The sequence below is a fragment of the Scyliorhinus canicula genome, chromosome 5 (assembly GCF_902713615.1).
Source record: "Scyliorhinus canicula chromosome 5, sScyCan1.1, whole genome shotgun sequence".
Taxonomy (NCBI): domain Eukaryota; kingdom Metazoa; phylum Chordata; class Chondrichthyes; order Carcharhiniformes; family Scyliorhinidae; genus Scyliorhinus; species Scyliorhinus canicula.
In genome coordinates this window covers 166708540-166736215 of record NC_052150.1, presented here as the reverse complement: position 1 = coordinate 166736215, position 27676 = coordinate 166708540, and the positions used below count along the sequence as shown (strand labels likewise).

The following is a 27676-nucleotide window of genomic DNA, read 5'->3' as shown; positions in this document are numbered from 1 at the left end:
GAACTCTGGAGTGAGGCCTAATGATGCCCGTACAGAGGTGCCACTAAGTTGAGCGTTGAGAAGTAGGGGGAAACACCGGGTGTCATGGTACAGCACCAGGAACTGGAGGAAAACACCGGGAGCAGGGTGAAATACCGGGAGTGGGGGAAAGCATCGGGAACTGTGAGACAGCAGCGGGATCCAGGCAAAAGCACCAGGAGCCAGAAGGAAGCATCAGGAGCCAGGGAATACATTAGGAGCTGAGTGAAAGTACGAGGAGCCAGGGGACAGTATCGGGAGGTGGGGAAAAACACCAGCTGCTGGGGGACAGCACTGGCAGCTGTGCAAAACACCGGGAGGTGGGACAAAACACCGGGAGGTGGGACAAAGCGCAGGGAGCTGGATAAAAGCGCTGGAGTAAAGGGCTCACGAGCCCCAGGTTTTTTCTCTCACCCCTCATAGCCTCAGTTTTTATTTGCTGCTCCTCCAATCAGAGCCTGTTTCTCTCCCATGTTTGCTGCAAATAGACTCACTCGGATCTCTTGGTGATGGATGTTCATTGAAGATGCTGCGCGTGTTTTTATATCTCGGGGCCAGTACGATACAACTTGATCTACTTTGAATGCTATTTTAGTGCATCCCACAATACTGAACAAGGCAAATTACAGAATTAGCATCAGATGATGATTCATTTGGGAGCATCTATGATTTTTCCATGATTCAATCTTGTTTCTGATTCAGGAAGTTCTGGACACACTTCATTGCAGGTGTTGTTGCGTTACATATTTATCACTTGAAATGAAAATGAAAATCGCTTATTGTCACGAGTAGGCTTCAATGAAGTTACTGTGAAAAGGCCCTAGTCGCCACATTCCGGCGCCTGTCCGGGGAGGCTGGTACGGGAATCGAACCGTGCTGCTGGCCTGTTTGGTCTGCTTTAAAAACCAGCGATTTAGCCTTGTGAGCTAAACCAGCCCCTTAGTAATGCTGTTGGAGAAAAACAACGTGGACAGAAACCAGCAGAATCGGTCAACCCTGCGTGTGGGCAATGGTCAACAAAATTTCTCTTGGGTCACACTTGATGACCCCTTCCATCAGTTTACTAATGATCGAGAGTAGACTGATGGGGAGGTAATTGGTCAAGTTGAATTTGTCTTGCATTTTGTGGACAGGTCATACGTGGGCTATTTTCCACATCGCTGGGTAGATGCCAGTGTTGTTGCTGTACTGGAACAGCTTGTCTAAGGGTGAAGCTAGTTCTGGAGCACAAGCCTTCAGTAATGTTGCTGGAATCCGGTTCATCCACTCGACACTTCTGAATGAAGTTGTTGAAAATGCTTCAGCCTTGTCATTTACAGTGATGTGCTGGGCTCCCCCATCACTGAGGGTGGGAATATTTGTGGAGTTTCCTTCTCCAGTTAATTGTTTAATTGCCTGCCGCCATTCACGACTGGACATGGCAGGACTGCAGAGCTTAACCTTATCTGTTGCTTATGATGCCACTTAGCTTGGTCTATCAACTGCTGCAAGGCACTCCACTCAACTGTATAGCGTACGTTATGGCCCAGGTCTTCTGGTCAGTGGCAGTGCTGGGTGCATTGCTGCTGCTCACAATTTGTTTTTGCATCCCGATTATATTGCACATTTTCAGCCAGGACACCTGATTGTTGCTGCATCAGAAATGGGATAGTGCAAACTCTCCAGGGCAAGTATAAAAGAAGACCGGGAAAGGGAGGACATGGCTCTTTTTACCACACTAGCTGCCATATTCAGGCAAGTTTTTAAAGGTCATGGGTGGGATTCTCCATCGGCCGAAGTTTGAATTGGGAAATGCGATTGGGCGGAGAAGCGGTTTTACCGCTGAAATCGTGGCAGGTACCGTTTGAAGTGTTGGGTACTGTGGACTTGTGAAGCAGACATATGCCACCAACACGGAAGAAAACTAGACATACTATAACTGTGGGTTTACACAATGCTAGTTTAACTAGAGACCTGTGCTGTCCGAACCAGTTGAATCTCTCAGCACGTGGTGTGAGTTTGTACTGTACTTGATGAGCTCTTGTGCTTAACGGGTCCAGAATGAGCGGGAAAAGTGATGCCCTCTGCCTTTATAATACGTGTGTTCTAACTGGTGATTGGCTGCGGTGTTTGCGCATGTTGATTGGTCCTATGTCCATCAGTATGTGTCTGCACCATGATATACTAGTGTATATTATGACATCCCCCCCTTTTAAAAAAAATTTGATGTGAATGTGTGACAAATAGTGTGCGTGTGTGAAGAATGTTCCTAACTACATGTCAGGTGCGAAGACATATGTACAAATCTATATACAGGAAAACTAAGCTATATACAAGGGAAGGTGCCTGGTGCAGATAATTAGTATGCAACAAATTAAACAAGAACAGTGTTATATACAAACCAATAGAAAACGATCCAACAAGGAAGGAAACATCTCAAGAGAGTCCATAAATTATCAAAGTTCATAAATTCAGTCTCTGAGGTGGGCGACGAATTCTGGTTGACCGTAAGGGTGGCACACCACTCATCATCTGGATCAATGCTGAGTATCGGAATGGGTTTGGTGCTGCGCTTAGGAGACATCCTGTGCTTAGTTATGATGCCGACTTGGAAAGGGGCTTGCAGGTCTTCGCTGTCAAAGTCGGAGGACAGGTCTGGGACAGGCTCATTGATTGTGGGCTGAATGGCCTGGACATCCCTGCGAGGCTGGCTGGATCTTTGGAAACTAGCAGGCTGAGTGGACCTGCATAAAGCAGCATAGTGGCCAAGTTTGCCGCACTGCAATCATCGCCGGGTCTTCGCGGGTCATTGCCGCTTTAAGTGGGCGGAGCCACAGTTGCCACATGCTGTTGCATCGGCGCGTTCGTTACGCCACCGCGCATGCGTGGTACGATCCAGTGTGGCCTGTGCAGTACGTTCTTCGACGTCGCCACGTTCGTTGCCTCCCAGCGTGGGAGCCCGCGAAAAGCGCGCAAAATGGCCACCTTCATCCAGGCTTAGGCCCTGGAGCGACTTGATGACCTGGACCCGTTCTGCCTCATTGGGAGCTTGCCGCGCCGTTTCAGCAGCCTGGATGCGGGAATATCCGTGGAGGCGTGCTCGTGGAACACGCAGGTCTCAATGGCAGTGGAGCTGTTTAACCTTAAGAAGCTGCTGGCGAAGGGGCTCCAACTGCACACCAAAAACTATCTGGTCGCGTATCATGGAGTCAGAGGTGGACCCGTAGTTGCAGGACTGTGCAAGGACACGGAGGTGGGTGATAAAGGACTGGAAAGGTTTGTCCTTACCCTGTAAGCGCTGCTGAAATATATGTCACTCAAAGCTCTCGTTTACCTCGACCTCGCAGTGGCTGTCGAACTTTAGGAGGACTGTCCTGAACTTTGATTTATCTTCCCCGTCAGCGAAGGTGAACGAGTTAAAGATGTGGTGGCCATGGTCCCCAGCTGTGGAGAGGAAGAGAGCAATCTTCTGGGCGTCCGAGGCAGCTTCCAGGTCCATGGCCTTGAGGTATAGCTGGAAGCGCTGTTTAAAAATCTTCCAGTTGGAGCCCAGGTTCCCGGCAATGTGGAGGGGCGGCGGCAGGCGAACGCTGTCCATACTGCAGGATGGTTTAAGACTGGTGGAAGGCTGATCACTGTAAGGTAGGTCTCAGAAGTACTAACATCCCTCAACTACTGGTACCATAAAGTGTTGAGCACTGTGGACTTGTGAAGCAGACATATGCCACCAACACTGAAGAATGCCAACACTATTTTATTCACTCTTATAAAATACTAGACATACAATAACTGTGGGTTTACACGATGCTAGTTTAACTAGAGACCTGTGCCTGTCTGAACCAGTTGAATCTCTCAGCACATGGCGTGAGTTTGTACTGTACTTGATGAGCTCTTGTGCTTCTGAGAGGCAGCATCCAGAATGAACGGGAAAAGTGATGCCCTCTGTCTTTATAGTGAGTGTGTTCTAACTGGTGTTTGTGCATGTTGATTGGTCCTAGTGTATGTCCATCAGTGTCTGTCTGCACCATGATATACTGGTGTATATTATGACACCGTTTTCACGCCAAATCGCAATTCTCCAGTGCCTCGACAGCGGGGTCAATGTGTTCCGCTCCACAAGTACAATAGACACCGTTTACATATCATTAGCGGTCCTGACCGGGTATTCTCCCGGCCTCCACGATGCTCAACTCCAAGGGGAAACTCCCCGGCGGCGAGGTTCACCTGTGCTTTTAAAAATCATGAAACAGGTGCCGTGTCTGCTGATGGAGGGAGGGGGCATAGGGAAAGTGTCCAAAGTGCCATAGTTTGCTGACAGTTGTGCCGCTGGCCGGGAGGCTTCTGCCAGGGCCGGGGGGAGGAGCGGGGGTGTGGCCAAGAGTTGGGCTATTGGGTTGGGGTGGGTGGGCACGAACACTCTTGCTGCAGCCTGCAGGGCAGCCATGCAGCTGCAAACGTGCTGACTACCCACTGTGACCTTGGGGCCATGGGTTGTATGGGTGTTACCCCAGGCCACCTCACTGGGTGCCCTCTGGCTCCAGCCGACCCATCAGTGGGATGGGCGCGCTCCAGCGCAACTTCAGCACCTTGTTGGCTGGGACGGTACATGTGGGGAGTGAAGTGTGTATATGCGGTCCCAGCTTGTCAGCCTCCTGAGGTCAATCAAGGACCTGGCGAATCCGACACGTTTCTCATCAGAATCGATTGTGTTCCATGTGGCGCCGGTGCTACCCCATTAACAATAGCTGAATCGGTCCACTGCCAGTTTTGCTGTCTACCAATCCTGCCCCGGTGTTAACACTTAGTCTAAGGAATGGAGAATTCCACCACTTGTCTTTCAATGGGTAAGTGGGTGGGTGGCTGAGTGGATAGTTGAGTCAATGGTCAAGCCAGGGAGTTCGTCAGGTCGTGAGAGTTGTTGGGTCAGGGTGGGTAGTGGGGTCATGTAGTCAGGTTGGGGTGTGATTTTATGATTTGCTATGGAAGGGTGGTGCGGGGGGGATGTTGATTATGATACTCAGTTATGCTGACTAATCACTAAGCTGTATCCGATATTAACCAGTGTAACATTTCCAGGGTAAGTGCACAGCTAAGTCCCATATTTCTGGCCCAGGTCTCTGATACTGAAATCGGTATTGGGAGACTTTCGTGGAGAGTCCAGGACAGCGCAAATCAGCCCATCCAACATTTAACTTCTCGAGCAATTTCTGAAGATGTGCATGTGCCAGGACTTTCTTCTATACTAAAGGGAATGCAAACCACATTGATGCCCCCTGCCCTCTTAATTTAACCCATAAAGCACATGTCCATCTGATCCCCCGCCCCCGCCCCCACCTGGACAGCCACGGGTCCGAGCTCCTGCCGGGTAGAACCACACGAAAACCACGCTGACGGAACTCGGTCGGTCGACCGCAGAAAATCACCGCGGGGGCCTCTTTCAATGGCCTCCGACCAGCGCCGCGCGGCCACGCAGCTGGCGGTGATTCCCCAGTCACTGAAAAATCACGTCCCGGCGTCGCGGGCTGTCTCGGCGTTAACGCCGATTCTCCGAGCCGGCGCAGGCTCGGAGAATCCCGGACCACGTTTCACGTTAATTATAATTTATTTTCTAGAATCTGAACTGTGTTGTCATTAGAATGTGCTTCTTTGCTTCGCACACTGCCACTTCCCCCACCCCCCGCCCATCTTTTGCAGAATCGTAGCAAAGTGCTAGAAGGATTCGCGACCACACCATGAACGCCCTTTCCATGCTCAACATGTCCTGGCTGGAGCACCAGGCTCAGAGGCAGGGGCTCTACCTACCATTGTAGCATCTATTGTTATATAGATAGCATTTATAACTGGAACGACGGCAGAGTAAAGCCTATGCAAGTAATGTGTTTGTGATGTTCTTGTTCCAGCAAAGCGCAAAAGCATTCAGCAGTTGCGACCACAATTTGACAATTCAGTTTGTTGAAAAGATTTTTCATAATGAGATACTCCTCAGAAATTAATTTCATACAGAGTAGAGTTCAGCCCCTGCCCTATTCTGCAGGTACATCTGTTTGAATTAGACATATGTTTAACCAAAGAAGATGATCGATATCAATTAATCATTTCTTAGAATACCATGGATATTAGCATGTTCTGTCAGCAAGGTCTATGTCACTCAGGTTTATTTTGTAGTTCTGTCTCCGGATGTCTGTGTCACTAGAATGGCCAGTAACTAATACCCATCTCTATTTGCCTTTGAGAATGTGATGATGGATCACCATCTTGAACCACTGTAGTTCTTGTGGTGAAAATGCACCCACAATACTGCTAGATGGGGTGTTCCAGGATTGTGATCCAGTGTGATTGAAATAATGTTGATGAAATGAAATGAAAATCGCTTATTGTCACGAGTAGGCTTCAATGAAGTTACTGTGAAAAGCCCCTAGTCGCCACATTCCGGCGCCTGTCCGGGGAGGCTGGTACGGGAATTGAACCGTGCTGCTGGCCTGCTTGGTCTGCTTTAAAAGCCAGCGATTTAGCCTGGTGAGCTAAACCAGATATATGCTGAACTCTGGACGGTGTGTGACTTCCATGGCTGGGGGCATGACCCCATGGTGCAGGGCTTCAACTCCATGATGCAGACACTAGTGGGAATCCATGAGGGTCAGCACCAGATGACGGCGAGGCCTTTGGATCTCACTCCAGATGTCCCTCTATCCCTTGGAGGAGTGCAGGGTCCCCAGGCACGTTAAGGGAAGAGAAGGAGCGCAGGGACCCCCAGGCACATTAAGGGAAGAGGATCGGCAGGAGCGTAGCCAGACTCCTCCACCCAGGGGACTGTGGGTGTGTCCAGCCTATCTGACACCCCTTCCCTATGAGCGACTCACCTCCAGCCTCCACACACCGAACAGTGTAACACTGCAACACCCGTGCTGCCAGAAAGTATGCTCAGAATCCCAAGGTCTAGGCCTCCCAAGGGACAGCCGCCAAAGTTATTTTAGGCAAACGGGAGTAGAAGTCAGCTGACTGCCTCAACCTCCGCTGTGGATCCTGGAGAAACAACCTAGATGAAATGTGAGGGTTAGGAAGAGTAGGAAACTGTAGGCACCTAGTGGGCACAGGTGAGCAGCATCAATGATCAGGTCTCTCATTGCAGCCGCTCTTCTCCAGTGATGTGGATGGCATGGGCTGACGTGCAGAGGGGTTGACCCACCCATCCAAGGAGATGTGGTGCTCCTTCATCTCCTCCTGGTCCAGCTGGCCTCCCCTCTGCAGCTTCAAGTTGTGGAGATCACAGTAGACCACTATTATGCGGGACACCCTCTGGGTCTGTATTTTAGGGCATCCCCTGACTGATCCAGGCACTGGAACTGCATCTTGAGCCGTACAGTCGCCTACCAGCACGCATGTTGAAGCTTGAGCCTTAATGGAGCAAGTCTCTGCATCAGTTTGTGGCCTCTGCACTGGCATCATAAACCGCCACCTCAGTGGAGCAATCCCTCGAAACGCTGCTCTCCCTCAAATACATTTGGGATCTGCGAGTGCCCCAAGATGTAAATATCATGGACGCTTCCTGGGAAATGGCACACCTGCATGATTCTCATCGCGTGGTCACAGACGTGGATGTTGAAGGAGTGGAATTCCTTGCGGTTCATAAATGGCACCACATGCCACCATGGAGACCATAGTCTTATCACATTGTGCAAGTGGGGCATGCCAGGTAAATGGGCAAAGCCCATGGCCCTGCCATCTTGGCTCCCCTGGTCCCAGTCCAAGTTAATAATGTACATGTGGCCCCTCACTAAAGGGCATCTGTAGCCTCCCTAATGCTTCTGTGTGTGGCTGACTGCGAGATGCCATACAGATCATCAGTGTTGCCCTGAAATGAACTGCTCACTTTTAGGGCCACGAACAGTGGGTGTCCTCCCATTCCATATGGTATCAGCTCTTGCAAGACATGGCAAAGGTACTCCACCATTCCCTGGACAGGTGCAGTTTTCTCCTGCACTGTGGCTCTGACATCTGTATATAGGATGGGCAAAAGCCCTGTGGGAGGGCGTTAGCCGGTGCTGTCTCAATGGGGCTGTTCTCTCTGGTGCTGCTCTATGCTCTCTGTACAGCTAAGGGGCCAGCCTTCCTCTCAACAGGGAACTGGACCGGGCCGTGTACAGCGGCATATCACTCTCTCTGCTGCTGGTCTATCGCAAGTAGTAGAAACGCCACCTCAACAGGGTTCATGATTCCCCAGAACCATGCACTGAAAAGAGAAGAACAGCAAAGTGAGTGCTGAGGAGTCCTGAGAAAGCCCTGATGCTCAGCCCTCCACTTCACTGAGACCTCTACCCATGCTTCCCCCTTTATTGAGGGTGTCTTCACTGAGCCTCGCACCCTCCCCTCTCGCACCGGCATATCCTCACACCTATCCCCCTGAACTCCACCAGGATTAGACGCCTGGACCTTGAGTGTCTCACTGGCACATTTCTCCCCACATTTCCCCAACCCCTCCACTGCCTGAAACAAAAACAAATCACAAATGAAACTTAAAACATCCAATTATAATGTGATTAAGGGCATCAATAAAGCACCCCAACCCCGCGGGAGCAACCAGGCATGGAAGGCCTCGAAGGTGCCCATGGACACCACATGCTCCCTCTCGATGGACACTCAGCTGCGAATGTAGCCATGGTGCTTGGGACTCCAATCAGTGGCTCAGCATATTTCATTGGCACAATTGTTTGCACAGTGAAGGGTGAACTAGCATATCGGGCAGATGACTGTCTCGTGTGGCAGATGAGGCATAGCTGATCAAAGTGCATCCTGCAATTCTCCCATTTTGCAATTCTGCATTTCACAACCATACCTGACGGTAAAATTCCAAACCCCAATCACAACGGAGAGAATCGTGTCCTAAATGACGTATACATTCATATGCAGTATAGTAATAGTGGACTGCATGGATATTTAAGACAATGTATTGGGGTGCCAGTCAAGTGGACTGTCTTGTTCTGCATAGTTAAGTTTCTTAAAGTTTAGTGCAATTGCACCCATGCAGGCACTGGAAATATTCCATCCTGCTCCTTGCGCTTTGTCGGAGGTAGAGAGTTAATGAGGGATGCCATTTGTCACTAAATCTCCAACGCTGAATGCAACGCTCACATATGCCTGAAACCAAAACTGCCCTGCAGGTTTAATTGGAATATGCAATTTAATAAAGGCAAGGGGAGTCAGACAAGTAAATAAAAGAAGACATTTATTTATAAGAGCAACTATTTACATGGGGCCGGGTTAAACCTCACCGGGTTCTCTCTCTGAGTCAATTGGTTCCTTTTTGGCCTACCTTTCATACAACATGGTTATTAGCCCTGTAGTTAGTGAGGGAGCTCATACTCTGCGAGCCACACGGGGAATGCAATCTAATCAGCTCAGTGTATCCTGTGTAGATTATTACTTGCAGGTTTTGACATACCCGGAGTTTTAAATACTTACAAGGTCTCAAGTTTGGTAACCATGATGTGGAGATGCAGCGTTGGACTGGGGATAGCACAGTAAGAAGTCTTACAACACCAGGTTAAAGTCCAACAGGTTTCCTTAGAATCACGAGCTTTCAGAGCGCTGCTCCTTCCTCAGGTGAATTAAGAGGTGGGTTCCAGAAACATGTACATAGACAAAGTCAAAGATGCAAGACGATACTTTGAATGTGAGTCTTTGCAGGTAATTAAGTCTACGGGTCCAGACGGAGCAACTGGAGAGAGGGATAGTCGCAGGTTAAAGAGGTGTGAATTGTCTCAAACCAGGACAGTTGGTAGGATTTTGCAAGTCCAGGCCAGATGGTGGGGGGTGAATGTAATGCAACATGAATCCAAAGTCCCGGTTGAGGCCGTACTCATGTGTGCGGATCAGTTGGTCGGCATTCACCTCTGATACTTGGACCATGGAGGTCTATAACCCATTGGATTATTTAGGCATTTACCTCATAAAGTCTGTGCCAGCTCTTTAATCCAAAACTAATCCAACATTTCCCTCCTTATAGTCCTGTACTTGACTCGGAATCAATTTCTAAAATGCAGGAGGCCATTTGGTCCATTCACTCTGCACCGACCCTCAGAAAGAGCACTCTATATAGGCCCACTCCCCCTTCCTATCCCTGTGACCCCACCTAACCTGCGCATATTTGGAATGTGGGGGGGAAACCGGAGCACCCGGAGGAAACCCACGCGGAGAACGTGCAAACACCATACAGTCACCCAAAGCCGAATTGAACCTGGGTCCCTGGCGGTGAGAGACTTCAATATTTATCCAGCTTTCCCTTAGAAACTGGTAATAATTATGCCTCAACTACTTCTTGACGCAAAGCATTTCATACTACTAATAATAACAATAATCTTTTATTGTCACAAGTATGAATTTACTGTGAAAAGCCCCTAGTCGCTACAGTCCGACGCCCGTTCGGGAATTACTACAACACTACTTCACAAAGAAATGCCTCCTGACCACTTTTCACTCACTCTGACATTTTAAATTCATCATGCTATTTCTTTTTCTTTTTTTATTATTTGTTCAGGAGATGTGAGAAACTCTGCCAAGGCTGGCATTTATTTTCCATCCCTAATTACCTTTGAGAAAGTGGTGATGAGCTGTTGCCTTTAACCAGTGCAGCCCATATGGTGTAGGTACACCCACAGTGCTGTTAGGGAAGGATTCCAAGACTTCTATCCAGCATATATTAAGGATATAGTTCTAGGTCAGATGATGCGTCTCTTAGAGGGGAGCTTGCAGGTAGTAGCGTTCTACTGTGTTAGCTGTCCTTGTCCTTCTGGGTAATTGTTTCAGAAAGGTGCTGTCATAGGAGCCTTGTCGAGTTACTGCAGTACATTTTATAGATGCTGCCACTATGCGCCAGTGGTGAGGGGAGTGAATGTTAGAGTTGTTGATGAGGTGCTGATTAAGCAGCCTGCTTTATCCAGCTTTTGGAACTAACTTCCCCACCAAATGAAATGGTCCTCCCTGTTTAGTCTTTCAAACTCTTGGGAGAATACCAGAGGTCATGAGCATTGAAGCATACACTCTAAAAGGAGATTAATGAATGTAGAATAAGGATGTTTACAAAAAAAAATTAAGTTGTTTGGAGGCAGCAATGGATATAAAGAAGCAACGGAATAGAACATAGAACATAGAACAGCACAGAACAGGCCCTTCGGCCCTCAATGTTGTGCCGAGCCATGATCACCCTACTCAAACCCACGTATACCCGTAACCCAACAACCCGTAACCCAACAACCCCCCCCCCCCAACAACCCCCCACCTTACTTTTATTAGGACACTACGGGCAATTTAGCATGGCCAATCCACCTAACCCGCACATCTTTGGACTGTGGGAGGAAACCGGAGCACCCGGAGGAAACCCACGCACACAGGGGGAGAATGTGCAGACTCCGCACCGACAGTGACCCAGCCGGGAATCGAACCTGGGACCCTGGAGCTGTGAAGCATTTATGCTAACCACCATGCTACCCTGCTGCCTTCTTTGGTAACCCTTGAGATAATGGCAAAAAGATCAGAAGGTGGACAATTAACTGCAGGAAATGCATTGATTTGAAAAACAACTAGATAGGCATGATGTGCTTTGGATGTTGGGCATGTGGTAATAAATTATTTACAAATGCACTATGAAAATCCTTATAGTTGTTCAAGGCAGCACCTGTTTATTGACCAAAATATTCACTGGGTTTCTGATTTGCACAACAGAATTCAATATTAAAATATCCATGCTGAAACCCATAGTGGTGATCATAAATTAGACAAGAACTTTCAAGACAGTTGAAATTTGAGTTTACCAGTCCCGTCTTTAGAACATAGCAATATTCAGACAACGCCTGGAAAGAATAGAACTATCATGTTTCTTAAAAATGGGTTGCACACCAGAAAATGTCAAAATTCAAAAATACCAAGAAAACCTTTACAATCTGGATATGGGACCTTGACGTGGCATGCTGCCTGAAAGACATTAGGGTGAAATATTTTTATTGTCAATCTGAGATGGTGTATTTGAGAATCAGGCAATTAACAATGGTTTTAGAGTAATCCTTTTGCCTCCCACTTCATAAGCACATTTGTCTCGATACAGAATACATCCAATGGCAAAACACTAAATGCATGTCATGATAAAGCTCATTCACAATTTAAAAACCTGTACTATATGCAACAGAATAATGGCTTTGTGATTAATTAATTGTTTATTGGTCTTTTGTTGCTTATTGTCTGATACCAACATCAAAAACTTGTGCAGTGCTTGAAGGTAAGTGACTTTTCATTATTGTGTCTTTACCGTATTATTATTTGGGAGGGTGGATGAGGGTGATCAATTCAGTTCATCTATCGAAGTGTTTATCAAAAATACAGACGATATTCAGTTGAATCTATTGTAATCCAGAGCCAAGAATTAAATAGATAACTATGAAGTTATTGATCCTGCAAATATTGTTTATTAGATCTTGGTCAAATTTGTATTGTTAGAATGTTGTGACTATTGCTAACATGAATAAAATAAATGATATTGTAATAAACTGAAGGTTAGAAATGTATTTCCAATTAAAATAATTGCTAGCCAACATTCTAGATTCATAGTGCATCCCTGTGTCAAAAAAACATGCGGGAGAGAAGGAGAAAGAAACAGAAGACTGGCAAATGACTCACTCTGTAGGACTGTGACGTGCTACTGGACAGGACACCATGTGCATACAGATGAGTCCCTAATGTTGCCTTCAACAAAATAATCCAGTTATTCAGGACAAGACAAGCATTTCTCAAAGTCACATATGCAACCATCCTAATGTTAATAATGGCCTCTTTCTTTCCTACCAGATCACATTTCCATCAGCCATATCTTGTATTTATCCGGAGAGATCAGGAATAGAGGTGCTGTGGCTTTACAACAAGGTCAGTAAGCAATCCCTGCATTAGTCCTTCTGATAGCAATATTCTGCTGATAGTTAGATACATTTTGTTGTCTTTTGTTGCTTCTCTTTGCTTTTTAGTAAATTGGTTAAAATATTTGATAACGTGGGGTTAAGCATTTTTCTCCTTCGTGCTTACCAATTTAATAACCATTTTTTAAATAAAAATAATGTGATAATCAGCTGAGTGTGATATGGTTTATAATTTTAAAGCTGAGAATCCGTATCTACATTGAAAATACATAAATGCTTGTAGAATTCAAATCAAATGCTGCATTTAGCCTCCTGCTTGGATAAATGTTGCTGTGGAGATGTACTGCTTTCTGTTGTACATTTAGCAATTAATCTTTCCATCACTGACCCGTTTTGTGTCAAGTTTAGCTTAAAATCTGTTGTGGTAAATTATTCGCGAACGTGTTTTGCTTATAATGTACAAAGAAGGTAATAGAATATGATCTCCTGCTGTGTGTTTTGAAGTTACACTGCATGACTGAATTAGAAAACATTTATCATAAAGTCTGGAGTGTAAAAGACTATGTTATGCTGTGCTTGTGTTTTATCGCAAAAAACCCTAAATGATCTAAAAAAAAGATTGAAAACCTACCTACTATTTAAGTATTTACTGACCATTTACATTATAGCTTTTATATTCTTGACCCCATCATTATGACAAAAATAGCCCAAAAGTAAATTATTTTATGTGCTGGTGCTATTTTTAGAATTTTCTGTGTCAAAGACTGAGTGAAATGATTGGTTATAGTCAAGAGGCTTTCGTTACTGAGTTGATTTGAAGTTAATGTAGGTAGTTTTATAAAAAGCATTGAAGTATACCCTCTGCCAAATAAACTGCAATAGTGAAGTCCTACATGGAATTAGAGTTTTACTAACTGCCAATGGTAATGTACAGATAATAGTTTTAAAGTAACGTTCAATTCTTCCGCAGTAAACTGCATACTTTTTCAAAATTATTTGATGCGATGTGGGTGTTGCAGGCTGGGCCAGCATTTATTGCCCATTCCTAATTGTCCTTGAACTAAATGACTTATTAAGCCACTCCAGAAGGCATTTAAAATCATACACTGCAGGGGCCCTTGAGTCACATCTAGGCCAGCCAGCTAAGGGTGAGAGATTTCCTTCCCTCAAGGACAAGAAACAGACGGGTATTTTGAAACGATCATTTTTTTAAAAATACATTTAGAGTATCCAATTATTTTTTCCAATAGAGGGGCAATTTAACGTGGCTAATCCACCTACCCTGCACATCTTTTAGGTTGTGGGGGCGAAACCCACGCAGACATGGGGAGAATTTGCAAACTCCACACGGCCAGTGACCCAGAGCCGGGATCGAACCTGGGACCTCGGTGCCGTGAGGCATCAGAGCTACTCACTGCGCCACCGTGCTGCCCTCATTTTGAAACAATCATGATATTATAATGGTCACCATTACTGAGACTATCTTTATATTCCCAATTTAATTAATTGAATGTAAATTCAACCAGCTGCCTTAGTGATATGTTCTTAACTGAAATATTAGTTTAGATATCCACATTGAAAGAAAGTGGCAGAATTCATGCAGGTTGTCAAATGTCTAATCCCAAACTGTTTTAGTTAAAATGGTAAGATGGTTGGAGTGCTCTCTCCATCTAGGTGCGTCTATGTGTACCAATGGGGTTAAGTGAGTAGAGTTATAATTCAATCCCAAGAAAAGGGGGAAAAGAGGAATGTGGCTGATCCTTGGTGGAATACGTGACTAATACTTGTTTTTTGTGAAACATGACTTCTGCTTTTGGAGTTACCTTTTACAAAGCCTATAATAGGATTATTTGATTTCAGTCAAATTGCAGATCCTTTTAAGTTCAAGATTTTTTTGCAAATATTCTGCCAGATCTGTCACTTATCCTTGTACAAATCATCAAAGTAACTGCGAGATGTTCATGAATTAAAATAATTTTTCTTCTTTCCTCTCCCCCAGCAGAACAGTTACTATCTTACAGCAATGGATTCCATCTCAATCATGAGGAATGTGAAAGATCCCAGTGAGACCTTCTTGCCAAATGGCATGAGCAGCTTTAAGGAAGCACCCAAGTCTGCCATAGGGATTTTAGGAAGTGGGGATTTTGCAAAATCATTGGCGATCAGATTTATCCGATATGGCTACTCTGTTGTAATAGGGAGCAGAAACCCCAAACGTGCTGTTGGGTTCTTCCCTCCTCTTGCTGATATCGTGCATCAGGAAGATGCTGTCATGAAAACCAATCTCATATTTGTTGCTTTGCATCGAGAGCACTATACCTCCTTGTGGGACCTCAAGCACTTACTGGTAGGCAAAATCCTTGTGGACGTGAGTAACAATATGCGAATAAACCAGTACCCAGAAGCCAATGCAGAGTATCTTGCTTCACTATTCCCAGATTCCACAGTGGTAAAAGGCTTTAATGTAATATCTGCCTGGACGCTGCAGTTTGGTCCAAAAGATGCTAACCGACAGGTAGGAATGTGCTATATTTGCAGTTTCAAATAGTTGTAAATGTGGGCCAGAATTCTCCTTCTCCAGTCATTACGGTTCACGGTTCCTGCCAGTGCGGAGTGGTTTCAATGGAAAATCCCAATGACCAGCAGTGGGAAGATAGAATCCCTCCGCCAACCCCTCCACATCGCTGAGAAACAGGCAGCTGGAGAACCAGAGAATCCCACCTGTGGTCAGCATCTGACCATTTACTAACGGAATTAACAAATAACTTACAGTGATGAGAATAACCGACTCTTAAAAATACTGAGAATCAGCATTCATCAAACTTGACCTCCTAAATTCAAATATACAGCCCCGTTCATCATAGAGGCTTGTTTTATTAACTCCTGTGAAATAAATTACCTCACTGTTTTGCAAAACTAGCTTTAGTCTATAACATGTCTCAGAGCAGGAGTCACTAAAACATATGTAAAGCAGAAAGTGTGCAATTTAATGCTGTTGAAGTGTAGTTAGCTTCTTTATCTATTTGGCCTATGGCACAGCTCTCAATGTTTTCTTTCCTTCTCCACATAACTACAATGAAACAATGAAAATACCCATCTGGTTCACTAATGTCCTTCAGGAGAGGAAACCTGCCATCCTAACTGTTTCTGGCCTACGTGTGACTCCAGACCCACATCAGTGTGGTTGCCTCCTAACTGCCCTCTGAAATGACCTGGCAAGCCACGCATTTGTAGCCAGCTCGACACCGTGGGTGGGCAAAAGAATTGCTGGCTTTGCCAACAATATCCATATCCCACGAACAAATTAAAATTCTTAAAATATTCCAACTACTTTTTTTGTACATATTATCAGGTAATGTGTTTGCATTGTGCTGCACTGCAAAGTGACAAAACTGGGTTATATATTTTTATCCTTCATGTAGTTTCTTAATGTGGAGATCTGTTATTGACCAGTATTCAGGTTAGTAAAATTTTGCTGGTATCGTAGAATCATAAAATCCCTACAATAAGAAGTCTTACAACACCAGGTTAAGACTTCTTACTGTGCTCACCCCAGTCCAACGATGGCATCTCCACATCATGGCTAGAATAGAATCCCTACAGTGCAGAAAGAAGCCATTTGGCCGATAGAGTCTGCACCGACACTTCGGAGGACTACCCTGCCTAGGCCCAATCCCCTGCCCTGTGACACTACCCGACGGAGCAACGTAGCATGGCCAATCCACCTAACCTGCACATCTTTTGACTGTGGGAGGAAACCAGAGCACCCAGAAGAAACCCACGCAGACATAGGAGAAAGTGCTAATTCCACACAGCCAGTCACCCGAGGTCGGAATCACACCGGGGTACCTGGCGCTGTGAGGCAGCAGTGATAACCACTGTGCCGCCACTGTGCTGGTATGTATGACATGGATTCGGATTCTTTATTAGTGCAATTTAACTTATCTTTCATAATTGATAATTTAGCTAACCGATCGCTTTACTCCATTGGTATAGTGTTAATTATCTAGCATCTTTCATATCCTCAGAATCTCAAAGTGCTTCACTGCCAATCAAGTAGTTTGAGGTGTTGCAGAGTGCAGGAGCCATTTTCACATAGCGTGAACTCATACACGGCAATGAGATGAATGAACTAAGGTGAAGAAGCTATGCTAGTGATTTCAAATAAACCTGTTGGACTTTAACCTGGTGTTGTAAGACTTCTCACTGTGCCCACCCCAGCCCAACACCAGCATCCCCACATCGTAGTTATTTTTGTTGAGGATAGGTATTTGTTGAACACTGGGTGCCCTGCTTTTAAAATATTATCATGGGATATTTGAGTCCAGCTGTCAGTACATAAGGGGCCTCAATTTAATATCTCATCCAAATGAGAAGAATAAAGTGTCAGCCGGGATTATGTGCTGAAGTCTCTGGAGTGAGATTTGAACCCAAGATCACCTGATTCAGGCGACAATGTTACTACTGAGCTAAAGCGGATAATAAAGGAAACAATTTTGTGTAAACCGTGCTAACGTTGTTTTCATATAAGACCAAACTGCATATTGGAAATTGAACTAAATCCAAAGCTGCATTATTTTGTAAATAGTAAACCTTGAGAGACTAAGTATTAATAGATAATATTTTCATTTAATCCTGCATAAGAACACATTAACAAATCTTTAATCCATTCATAAAATGTACATAGTTCTTACTCTGGCATGAATATAAATGCACGTTGTTTATTGGACTTAAACTAGGCTTGACTTGGACCCTCATTTTAATAATAATAATCTTTATTAGTGTCCCAAGTAGGCTTACATTAATACTGCAAAATATTGGTGTTTTTTAATAACATTTGTGAATTTGTTGCCTTGATTTATTATACCTTTGTCTGAATCTTTCCATTACAGGCAAACAAAGAATTACTGTGAGCTTTCCTTGAAAAAGCATTTGATGTTAATTAAAAACAGCACTCTACCACTCCTGGTCAAGTCACGTGTTTAGTCATAGGTGGCAAATAACCACAGTTGGCCACACCACTCCTCCTGTTGTCAAAAGTGGAAACTTGTAAATGACATTAACTGATGTTAAGATCACAAAATGTACTTCATAATATCTGGAGCATGTTCCAAGGAGTGACATGTTGAAAGATTGTGATTTCGTTAGTCCCTCATATTTCACAGTGATTTTATGTCACCTTAGCCCCTCACTCTTTCACTTTCCTCTAACACAATGCAGGCAATTGGCAGGATACTCAGTTTGGGAGACAAATGTTCCTCCTCCCCCTGCCCCCAAGAGCTGAACTGCACCTGATTTGCGCTCACGATGGGATCCTTGCATTTTCCCTCTTCTTTTCCCAAAAGTACTGACTTGTATTTTATAATCAGTGGATACTCTCCTTTAGTTCATGTTCTTCACGTGTTAACTTTTAACGCGAGTGCTGCAGGCACATTACAACATTGCACACATACAGAAAGGGAAAAGTCAGTGTTCGAGGGTGTGAAGTTTCCTTCCCTACCTCCAGTTCAGAAATTCTAATTCTTGAGGGACGCCACTCCACAAGGAGTCTCTCCCGCTCTTATTGCGGGATGGCTGGCACTCTATCTGTTTGGCCGCGTTATGAACACAACTTCCTTGGCCATCAAGACCTGGGGTGGGACTCGAACCTGGAGCTTCTGCCTCAGCCACAAGGATGCTACTCATTGCGCCAAAGACCTTCTCCAGTTCAGAAACACTGGCATTAATTTCAGACAGTGGATTCCTACCAGAATTTGCAAACTGTCAGGCCCGTACTGAAAGCTGGTGTGTCACCCTCCAGTCACCACGAAGATATGCCCTCAAACCAACCAAAGGGCCAAAGAGAGAATAAGAGCAGCAAGAGACAGAAAAGAAAGAACAAGATGGCGGTCACAGGAGTGAGGCAGAGTAAGACTTGGCGGAGAGAGCAGAGCCACTGGTTAACCCACCAATATGACAATGGATGGAGGCCCTAACACAGGAGCTCCTAAAATACAGGGACAGCATAAAAAAAAATAATGGCAACAATAAAGTCGGTGGTCACAAACACCTTCAGCCTCTTCTATGAGGGGCTGGAGAGGATGGATCAATGGCTGGAGGCGCAGGAGAATTTAAGAGGGCAGCTACCCATCAGGGAGACCAGATTTCCGCTGGAAGCAGAGCTGGCAAGTTTGGTGGCGGTCTAGGGATCGTTCAAGAGAAGGTGGAATACCAAGAAAGCAGGTTTCGCTGCCAGAATAACCGGATTAGGGACCAACGGAGGGCAACGAACGCAGGAACCCGACTGAGTACGTGGCGCAGGTGCTACGAAAGCTAGACGGGGCAAAAGCTTCCCCAAGTGTGCAGAGGTGGACAGGACTTGCAGGTCGCTCATGCAAAAGCCCATGGCAGAGGAACCACAGCGGGCTGTTATTGCCAAGCTCGACTGGTTTCAGGACAACAAGAACAAAGAAAATTACACCACAGGAACAGGCCCTTCGGCCTTCCCAGCCGGCATCGATCCAGATCCTTTATCTAAACCTGTTGCCTATTTTCCAAGGTCTACTTCTCTCTGTTCCCCACCCGTTCATATATCTGTCCAGATGCATCTTAAATAATGCTATCGTACCCGCCTCTACCACCTCCGCTGGCAAAGCATTCCAGGCACCCACCACCCTCTGCGTAAAAAACTTTCCACACACATCTCCCTTAATCTTTTCCCCTCTCACCTTGAAATCGTGACCCCTTGTAACTGACACCCCCACTCTTGGAAAAAGCTTGTTGCTATCCACCATGTCCATACCTCTCATAATTATGTAGATCTCAATCAGGTCTCCCCTCAACCTCCGTCTTTCCAATGAAAACAATCCTAATCTACTCGACCTTTCTTCATAGCTAGCACCCTCCATACCAGTCAACATCTTGGTGAACCTCCTCTGCACCCTCTCTAAAGCATCCACATCCTTCTGGTAATGTGGCGACCAGAACTGCACGCAATATTCCAAATGTAGCCTAACCAAAGTCCGATACAACTGTAACATGACCTGCCGACTCTTGTACTCAATACCCCGTCCGATGAAGGCAAGCATGCTGTATGCCTTCTTGACCACTCTATCGACCTGCGTTGCCACCTTCAGGGTACAATGGACCTGAACTCTCAGGTCTCTCTGTACATCAATTTTCCCCAGGACCCTTCCATTGACCATATAGTCTGCTCTTGAGTTAGATCTTCCAAATTGCATCACCTCGCATTTGCCTGGATTGAACTCCTTCTGCCATTTCTCTGCCCAACTCTCCAATCTATCTATATTTTGTTGTATTCTCTGACAGTCCGCCTCGCTATCTGCAACTCCACCAATCTTAGTATCATCTGCAAACTTGCTCATCAGACCACTTATACCTTCGTCCAGATCATTTATGTATGTCACAAACAACAGTGGTCCGAGCACAGATCCCTGTGGAACACCACTAGTCAGCTTTCTCCATTTTGAGACACTCCCTTCCACCACTACTCTCTGTCTCCTGTTTCCCAGCCAGTTCTTTATCCATCTAGCTAGTATACCCTGAACCCCACACGACTTCACTTTTTCCATCAACCTGCCATGGGGAACTTTATCAAATGCTTTACTGAAGTCCATGTATATGACAACTGCAGCCCTTCCCTCATCAGTTAACTTTGTCACTTCCTCAAAGAATTCTATTAGGTTTGTAAGACATGACCTTCCCTGCACAAAACCATGCTGCCTATCACTGATAAGTCTATTTTCTTCCAAATGTGAATAGATCCTATCCCTCAGTATCTTCTCCAACAGTTTGCCTACCACTGACATCAAGCTCACAGGTCTATAATTCCCTGGATTATCCCTGCTACCCTTCTTAAACAAAGGGACAACATTAGCAATTCTCCAGTCCTCCGGGACCTCACCCGTGCTCGAGGATGCTGCAAAGATATGTGTTAAGGCCCCAGCTATTTCATCCCTCATTTCCCTCAGGAACCTGGGATAGATCCCCTCCGGTCCTGGGGACTTGTCCACCTTAATGCCTTTTAGTATACCCAAAACCTCCCCCTTCCTTATGCCGACATGACCTAAGTATTTAAACATCCATCCCTAGCCTCAACATCCATCATGTCCCTCTCCTTTGTGAATACCGATGCAAAGTACTCATTAAGAAGCTCACTCATTTCCTCTGACTCCACACATAAATTCCCTCTTTTGTCTTTGAGTGGGCCAATCCTTTCTCTAGTTACCCTCTTGCTCCTTATATACGAATAAAGGCTTTGGGATTTTCCTTAACCCTGTTAGCCAAAGATATTTCATGACCCCTTTTAGCCCTCGTTATTGCGCGTTTGAGATTTGTCCTACTTTCCCGATATTCCTCCAAAGCTTCATCAGTTTTGAGTCGCCTCGATCTTATGTATGCTTCCTTTTTCATCTTAGCTAGTCTCACAATTCCACCCGTCATCCATGGTTCCCTAATCTTGCCATTTCTATCTCTCATTTTCACAGAAACATGTCTGTCCTGCATTCTAATCAACCTTTCCTTAAAAGACTCCCACATTTCAAATGTGGATTTACCCTTAAACAGCTGCTCCCAATCCACATTCCCGAGCTCCTGCCGAATTTTGTTATAGTTGTCCTTTCCCCAATTTAGCACTCTTCCTTTAGGACCACTCTCGTCTTTGTCCACGAGTATTCTAAACCTTATGGAATTGTGATCGCTATTCCCAAAGTAATCGCCGACTGAAACTTCAACCACCTGGCCGGGATCATTCCCCAATACCAGGTCCAGTATAGCCCCTTCCCGAGTTGGACTATTTACATACTGCTCTAAAAAAACACTCCTGGATGCTCCTTACAAATTCTGCTCCATCTACGCCTCCAACACTACATGAGTCCCATACAATGTTGGGGAAGTTAAAATCTCCCATCACAACCACCCTATTGCTCCTACATTTTTCTATAATCTGTCTACGTATTTGTACCTCTACTTCACGCTCGCTTTTGGGAGGCCTATAGTAAAGTCCCAACAATGTTACTGCACCCTTCCTATTTCTTAGCTCTATCCATATTGCCTCAGTGCTCGAATCCTCCATCGTGCTTCCTTAATCACAGCTGTGATATCATCTCTGACCAGTAATGCAACCCCTCCACCCCTTTTACCTCCCTCTCTATCCCTCCTGAAGCATCTATACCCTGGGATATTTAGTTGTCAGTCTTGCCCATCCCTCAACCAAGTCTCAGTAATACCAATAACATCATATTCCCAGGTACTAATCCAAGCCCTAAGTTCTTCTGCCTTACCTGCTACACTTCTCACATTAAAACAAATGCACCTCAGACCACCTGTCCCTTTGCGATCATCATCTCTTCCCTGTCTACTCTTCCCCTTAGTCACATTGAGTTTATTATCCAGTACCTTACTGGCCTTAGTTGCTGCTTCTTTACTGACTTCTAACTTCCTAATCTGGTTCTCATCCCCCTGCCACATTAGTTTAAAACCTCCCCAACAGTGTTAGCAAAAGCACCCCCGAGGACATTGGTTCCAGTCCTGCCCAGGTGTAGACCATCCGATTTGTAATGGTCTCACCGCCCCCAGAACCGATTCCAATGTCCCAGAAATCTGAAGCCCTCCCTCCTGCACGATCTCTCAAGCCACGTATTCATTCTGACTATTCTTAAATTTCTACTCTGACTGTTTTGTGGCACTGGTAGCAATCCTGAGATTACTACCTTTTGAGGTCTTACTTTTTAATTTATCTCCTAACTCCCTAAATTCTGATTGTAGGACCTCATCCCGTTTTTTACCTATATCGTTGGTGCCTATATGCACCACGACAACTGGCTGTTCACCCTCCCCCTTCAGTATGTCCTGCATCCGATCTGAGACATCCCTGACCCGTGCACCCAGGAGGCAACATACCATTCGGGAGTCTCGTTTTCAACCACAGAAACCGCCTGTCTGCTCCCCTTACGATTGAATCCCCTACGACTATAGCCCTGCCAGTCTTTGTCCCGCCCTTATGTGCAGCAGAGCCAGCCACGGTGCCATGAGCCTGGCTACTACTGCCTTCCCCTGGCGAGTCATCTCCCCCAACAGTATCCAAAACGGTATACCTGTTTTAAGTGAGATGACCGCAGGAGACACCTGCACTGCCTTCCTGCTCTTTATCTGCCTTTTGGTCACCCATTCCCTGTTTCCCTCACCAATCCTAATCTGCGGTGTGACCAACTCACTGAACGTGCTTCCACGACCTCCTCAGCATCGCGGATGCTCCAAAGTGAGTCCATCCGCAGCTCCAGAGCCGTCATGCTGTCTAACAGGAGCTGCAGCTGGACACACTTCCCGCACATGAAGGAGTCAGGAGCACCAGCCGCGTCCCTGAACTCCCACATTGAGCACGAGGAGCATAACACAGGTCTGGGATCTCCTGCCATTTTTACCCTTTACCTTAACTGACTACAAATATAATATCATATAATTAATAAGTGAAAGGAATAAAGATTTTACTTACCAATCACAATACTCACCAACACACGAAGAGTTAAATTTCTCCCAGCTACTGCTAATTGGAGCACTTTCCTTACCAGCCAATCAGGTCACTGCTTTGCTGTGATGTCACCCTTCAAGGTAAGTTTTTAAAGAGATAAACTTACCTTCCCAACAACCATGGTTGTTTTTTTTTGGTTAGAGGTGGGAGTAGGGAAGGAAACACTGAGGAAGTGTTTCAGATTGAACTGTCACTTGACAACAGCCCCTTCACAAACCACCTTCAAATTACGCTGACCGCACTGCACGTATGCAAATCTCCCCAGAACAGCCAATCAGTAGCTCCACTCTGCTGCCCTCTGCTGGATGCTTGCCTTCACTTGAACACCTCGGGTTATCTTGCACAGGTACACCTTCAAATTACGCTGACCGCACTGCACATATGCAAATCTCCCCAGAACAGCCAATCAGTAGCTCCACTCTGCTGTCCTCCAGAGCTGGGCACGAAATACGTGGTCCTGCATGTGAGAAGGGCACACGATTGGCGTGCACCAGGATAATAGGCTGACCTGGCCAAGAATCGGGCCAAGTTTAATAGGCCAAAACATTTAAGAGCAAGGTACAGTTCGGAATGCTGTACCCAGTCAAACTGTGGGTGACTCACCAAAACAAGGAACTCTACTTCACCATGCCAGAAGAAGCGGAGGAGTTCGTCCGCAAGAGTCGGCTAGGAAAGCCAGAAGGATAAAGGGTACAAATGGACCATTGTGAGTGATAAATTTACCTCGCTTTGGCACAAATGCATATCTGAGAAGGGGGGAGAGGCAGAGGGCAGAAGGGTACCAAACCAGAAAGGCAGGGGGGGGGGGGGGGAAGAGGAAAAGAACAGGTGGGGAATGGAGGAGTCCTTCCCAGTGGGGAAGCCACCATGCTGGCGAACATGCTAGTGTGGAGCGGGGGTGCAGCATGGTGTGTACGGCTGATCCCACAGAAGGAAATAATAGCATATAGGCACTCGGGTACAGGAAGGAGAGAGCGGCTAGGCAGCAGCTGGTTGACTCCATATTGGAGGTGGACTCGCGATACTCTACCATCCCGCCTGTGGAAACTACTGGTGGAGGGGAAAAAATTACAAATGGAATTTGACCTACTCTCCACCGGGAAAGCAGTACATCAACTTCGGCAGACACAGGGGACCTTCTCTGAGACGAGGCCAGCCGTCTGCTGGCTCACCAGCTGAAAAAGCAGGCAGCGATGAAGAAAATAGCGCAGGTGAAGGATAGGAATAGCAAACTAGCCGCAACACTAGACGAGATGGATGAGGCCTTTGCGACTTTCTACTGTGAGCTGTACACCTCGAAGATGAAACTGTTCCTTGATGGGCTGGACATGTCAGTTGTGAGGGAAGAAAGGAGATAGGGCCTGGAAGCACCACTGGAACTGGGGGATGTCATGGAGACTACCAACTCCAACCAGGCAGGGAAGGCATTGGACCCAGACAGATTCCTAGTGGACTTCCCAGCGTCTAAGTGCCTGCTCAAACAGAGAATTTGTGGGTGTTTTACGACGCCAAAATCGGCGCCGAACCCTCACCGATTCCAGGACCGGTGAGGGGCTAGCAGCCGCGCCGGTTGAAACTCCTGGCTCCCGCGCCAAAAACAGCCGGAGAATAGCCGGGTGCCTGGCCCAATCTGCCATCCGCAGCCCCAAAGGCCACGTCCTGACCACACCCCCCAGCTCGCATGGAAGCCCCCCCTGGCTAGCGGCACGAACACCGGCCGAGTGCGGCGGAACTGGACACAGTCCGCAGCTGCCACGCTGGGTTCCCGACCGCTGTGACCATGCGTCAACTGCGCAGTCGGGAATACGGCCCATCGGGGGCGGAGCATCGTGGGACGGCTTTCCGATGACGCCCCAACGCCGTTGCAATGCCACGTCCGTGGGGCGGAGCATGGCTGATCGGCATTAAACTGGCTCCAGCCCCAATTTGGGCGTCAGAGTACAATTCTCCGCCCTTTCACCGATTGCAATATTGGCGTCGGGTAACCCAGAATCCTGCCGTGTTCCCCCGCCGGAGGAGAATTGCTACTGGTTTGCCAGGAATGGACATGTGCTGCTTCCAGATGAGTGTTACAACTAGTTTTTTTTTTGCAGTCTCTTTTCTGTTGGGTGAGGTCCCTTTAGTTATGGGTTCCCTTTAGTTAAGGAGTCTCTGTGGGGAGTTTCCCAGTTTAGGGAGTCCCTGTGGGCTGACCCTTTAGTTAGGGGTCCCGTAGGAGGTATCCCTATTTAGGGGTCCCTGTGGAGGGTTCCTTTATTTGGGCAGTCCCTGTGGGGGTTTTCTTTAGTTAGGAGGTGCCTGGGAGGGTCTCTGGTTTTAGGGACTCTCCGGGTGGGGTGGTGATGGGGTCTGGTAGGGGAACGGTAGGTAGGTAATGCATTGTGGTGGGGGGTGGGGGGGGGGGGGGGTGGTGGTCCTCGGCTGGACTTTGGGGGCAACTCCCTTAAGGAGTTACCCCCTTGGACTACGGCGAGATCAACATGTCTGGTTCACGTCTGCCGAATCCCACCCACGTGATTCCCGAACCAGAGAATCGTGAGGACCTGGAGGCTCTGGAGCCTGGCCTGCTAAGTGGAGGTAAATGGGTCATTAGGTGTGTAGATGAGGGCAGTGCAGTTGATGTAATCTAAGTGGACTTTAGTAAAGTCCTGCACGGAAGACTGATCAAGAAGGTAAAGAGACCATGGAATTCAGGGTAGTTTGGCAACTTTGATCCAAAATTGGTTTGTGGACAGGAGGCCGAGGGTGATGGTCAAAGGTTGTTTTTGTCACTAGAAGTCTATGTCCAGTGGTGTACCGTAGGGTGGGTGCTGGGCCCTTGCTGCTTGTAGTGTACATTCATGATCTAGTTGTGAATGTAGGGGGTATAAATCAGTAAGTTAGCAGATGGCACGGAAATTGGTGGTGTGGTAAGTACTGAGGCGGAAGGCCTTCAATTACAGGATGAGGCAGGCTGGCTGGTCAGATGGGCGTAACAGTGGCAAATGGAATTTAACCCTGAAAAGCGTGATTTGATGCACTTTGGGAGTATTAACAAGACATGGGAATACACAATGAACGGTAGGACGCTGGGAAGTACAGAGGACTGGAGGGACTTTGGCATACATGTCCACAGATCCCTGAAGGCAGCAGATATGGTGGTTAAGAAGGCATATGGGATACATACCTTTTATTAGCTGAGGCATAGAATATAAGAGCAGGGAGGTTATGATAGAGCTGTATAAAAGCTCATTAGGCCACAGCTGAAGTATTGCGTGCAGTTCCGTTTGCCACACTATCGGAAGGATGTGATTGGAGATTCACCAGGATGTTGCCTGGGCTGGAGCGCAGGTACATGAAGAGAGGCTCATTAGGTTGGGGTTGTTTTCCTTAGAGCAGAGAAGGCTAAGGGGAGACCTCATCGAGGTGTACAAAATTATGAAAGATATAGACAGGGCGGATAGGAAACTTTTTCCCTCAGTAGAGGAATCAATAACCAGGGGCACAGATTTAAGGTAAGGGGCAGGAGATTTCGAGGGGATTTGAGGAAAATCTTTTTCACCCAGAGGCTGGTGGGAATCTGAAACTCGCTGTCTGAAAGGGTGGTAGAGGTGGGAAACTTCACAACATTAAAGAAACATTTAGATAAGCACTTGAAACACCATAATATACAAGGCTATGAACCAAGTGTTGTAAAATGAGATTAGAGAAGATGGGTGTATGATGGCTGACTCTGACACGAAGGGCCTCTCTGTCCTTTATGGCTCTATGACAATGGGACCTGACAGCATCCTGCCAATAGTATTGGAAACATGTACTCCAGAGCCAGCTGTGCCCCTAGCTAAGCTGTTCCAGTACAGCTGCAATACTAGTGTCTATCTGACAATGTAAAATTGTCCAGTTATGTCTTGTCCACAAAAAGTAGGCTAAAATCCAATCTGGTCAATTAATGCCCCATCAGCCTCCTCTTGATCATCATCAAAGTAATGAAAGGTGGCCTTCTCACACTATCAAGCGGCACTTGTACAACGATAATGTTCTCCTTGGTACACAGTTTGGCTACCCCGGGCCACTCAGCTCCTGACCTCATTATAGCCTTCATTCGAAAATGGTCAAAAGAGCTGAATTCCAGAGGTGAAGTGAAAGTGACTGCCTCTAACATTCTGAATTCTCCTTCTTTGTATCCGAACTGGTGCCAGAGTATTGCGACTGGGGGATTTTCACAGGAACTTCATTGCAGCGTTAACGTAAGCCTAGTTCTGACAATAACAAA

General features: G+C 46.4%; 1 protein-coding gene across 7 annotated transcripts in view; it reads left to right on the top strand.

Annotated features, from left to right (window-relative positions):
• steap2 (STEAP family member 2, metalloreductase) overlaps positions 1 to 27676 on the top strand; it is a 101889-nt gene that overhangs the window by 41843 nt on the left and 32370 nt on the right. Inside the window, exons 2-4 of one of the 7 annotated variants that reach the window (XM_038798019.1) lie at positions 12257 to 12265; positions 12832 to 12906; positions 14896 to 15411. In XM_038798019.1, the coding sequence (XP_038653947.1) occupies positions 14920 to 15411 (492 nt within the window). In that variant the 5' untranslated portion in view covers positions 12257 to 12265; positions 12832 to 12906; positions 14896 to 14919. Of the gene's footprint in view, positions 1 to 12256; positions 12266 to 12452; positions 12907 to 14895; positions 15412 to 27676 lie in introns of those variants that run through there. The other 6 variants (XM_038798018.1, XM_038798020.1, XM_038798014.1 and 3 more) reach the window with 6 other exon arrangements.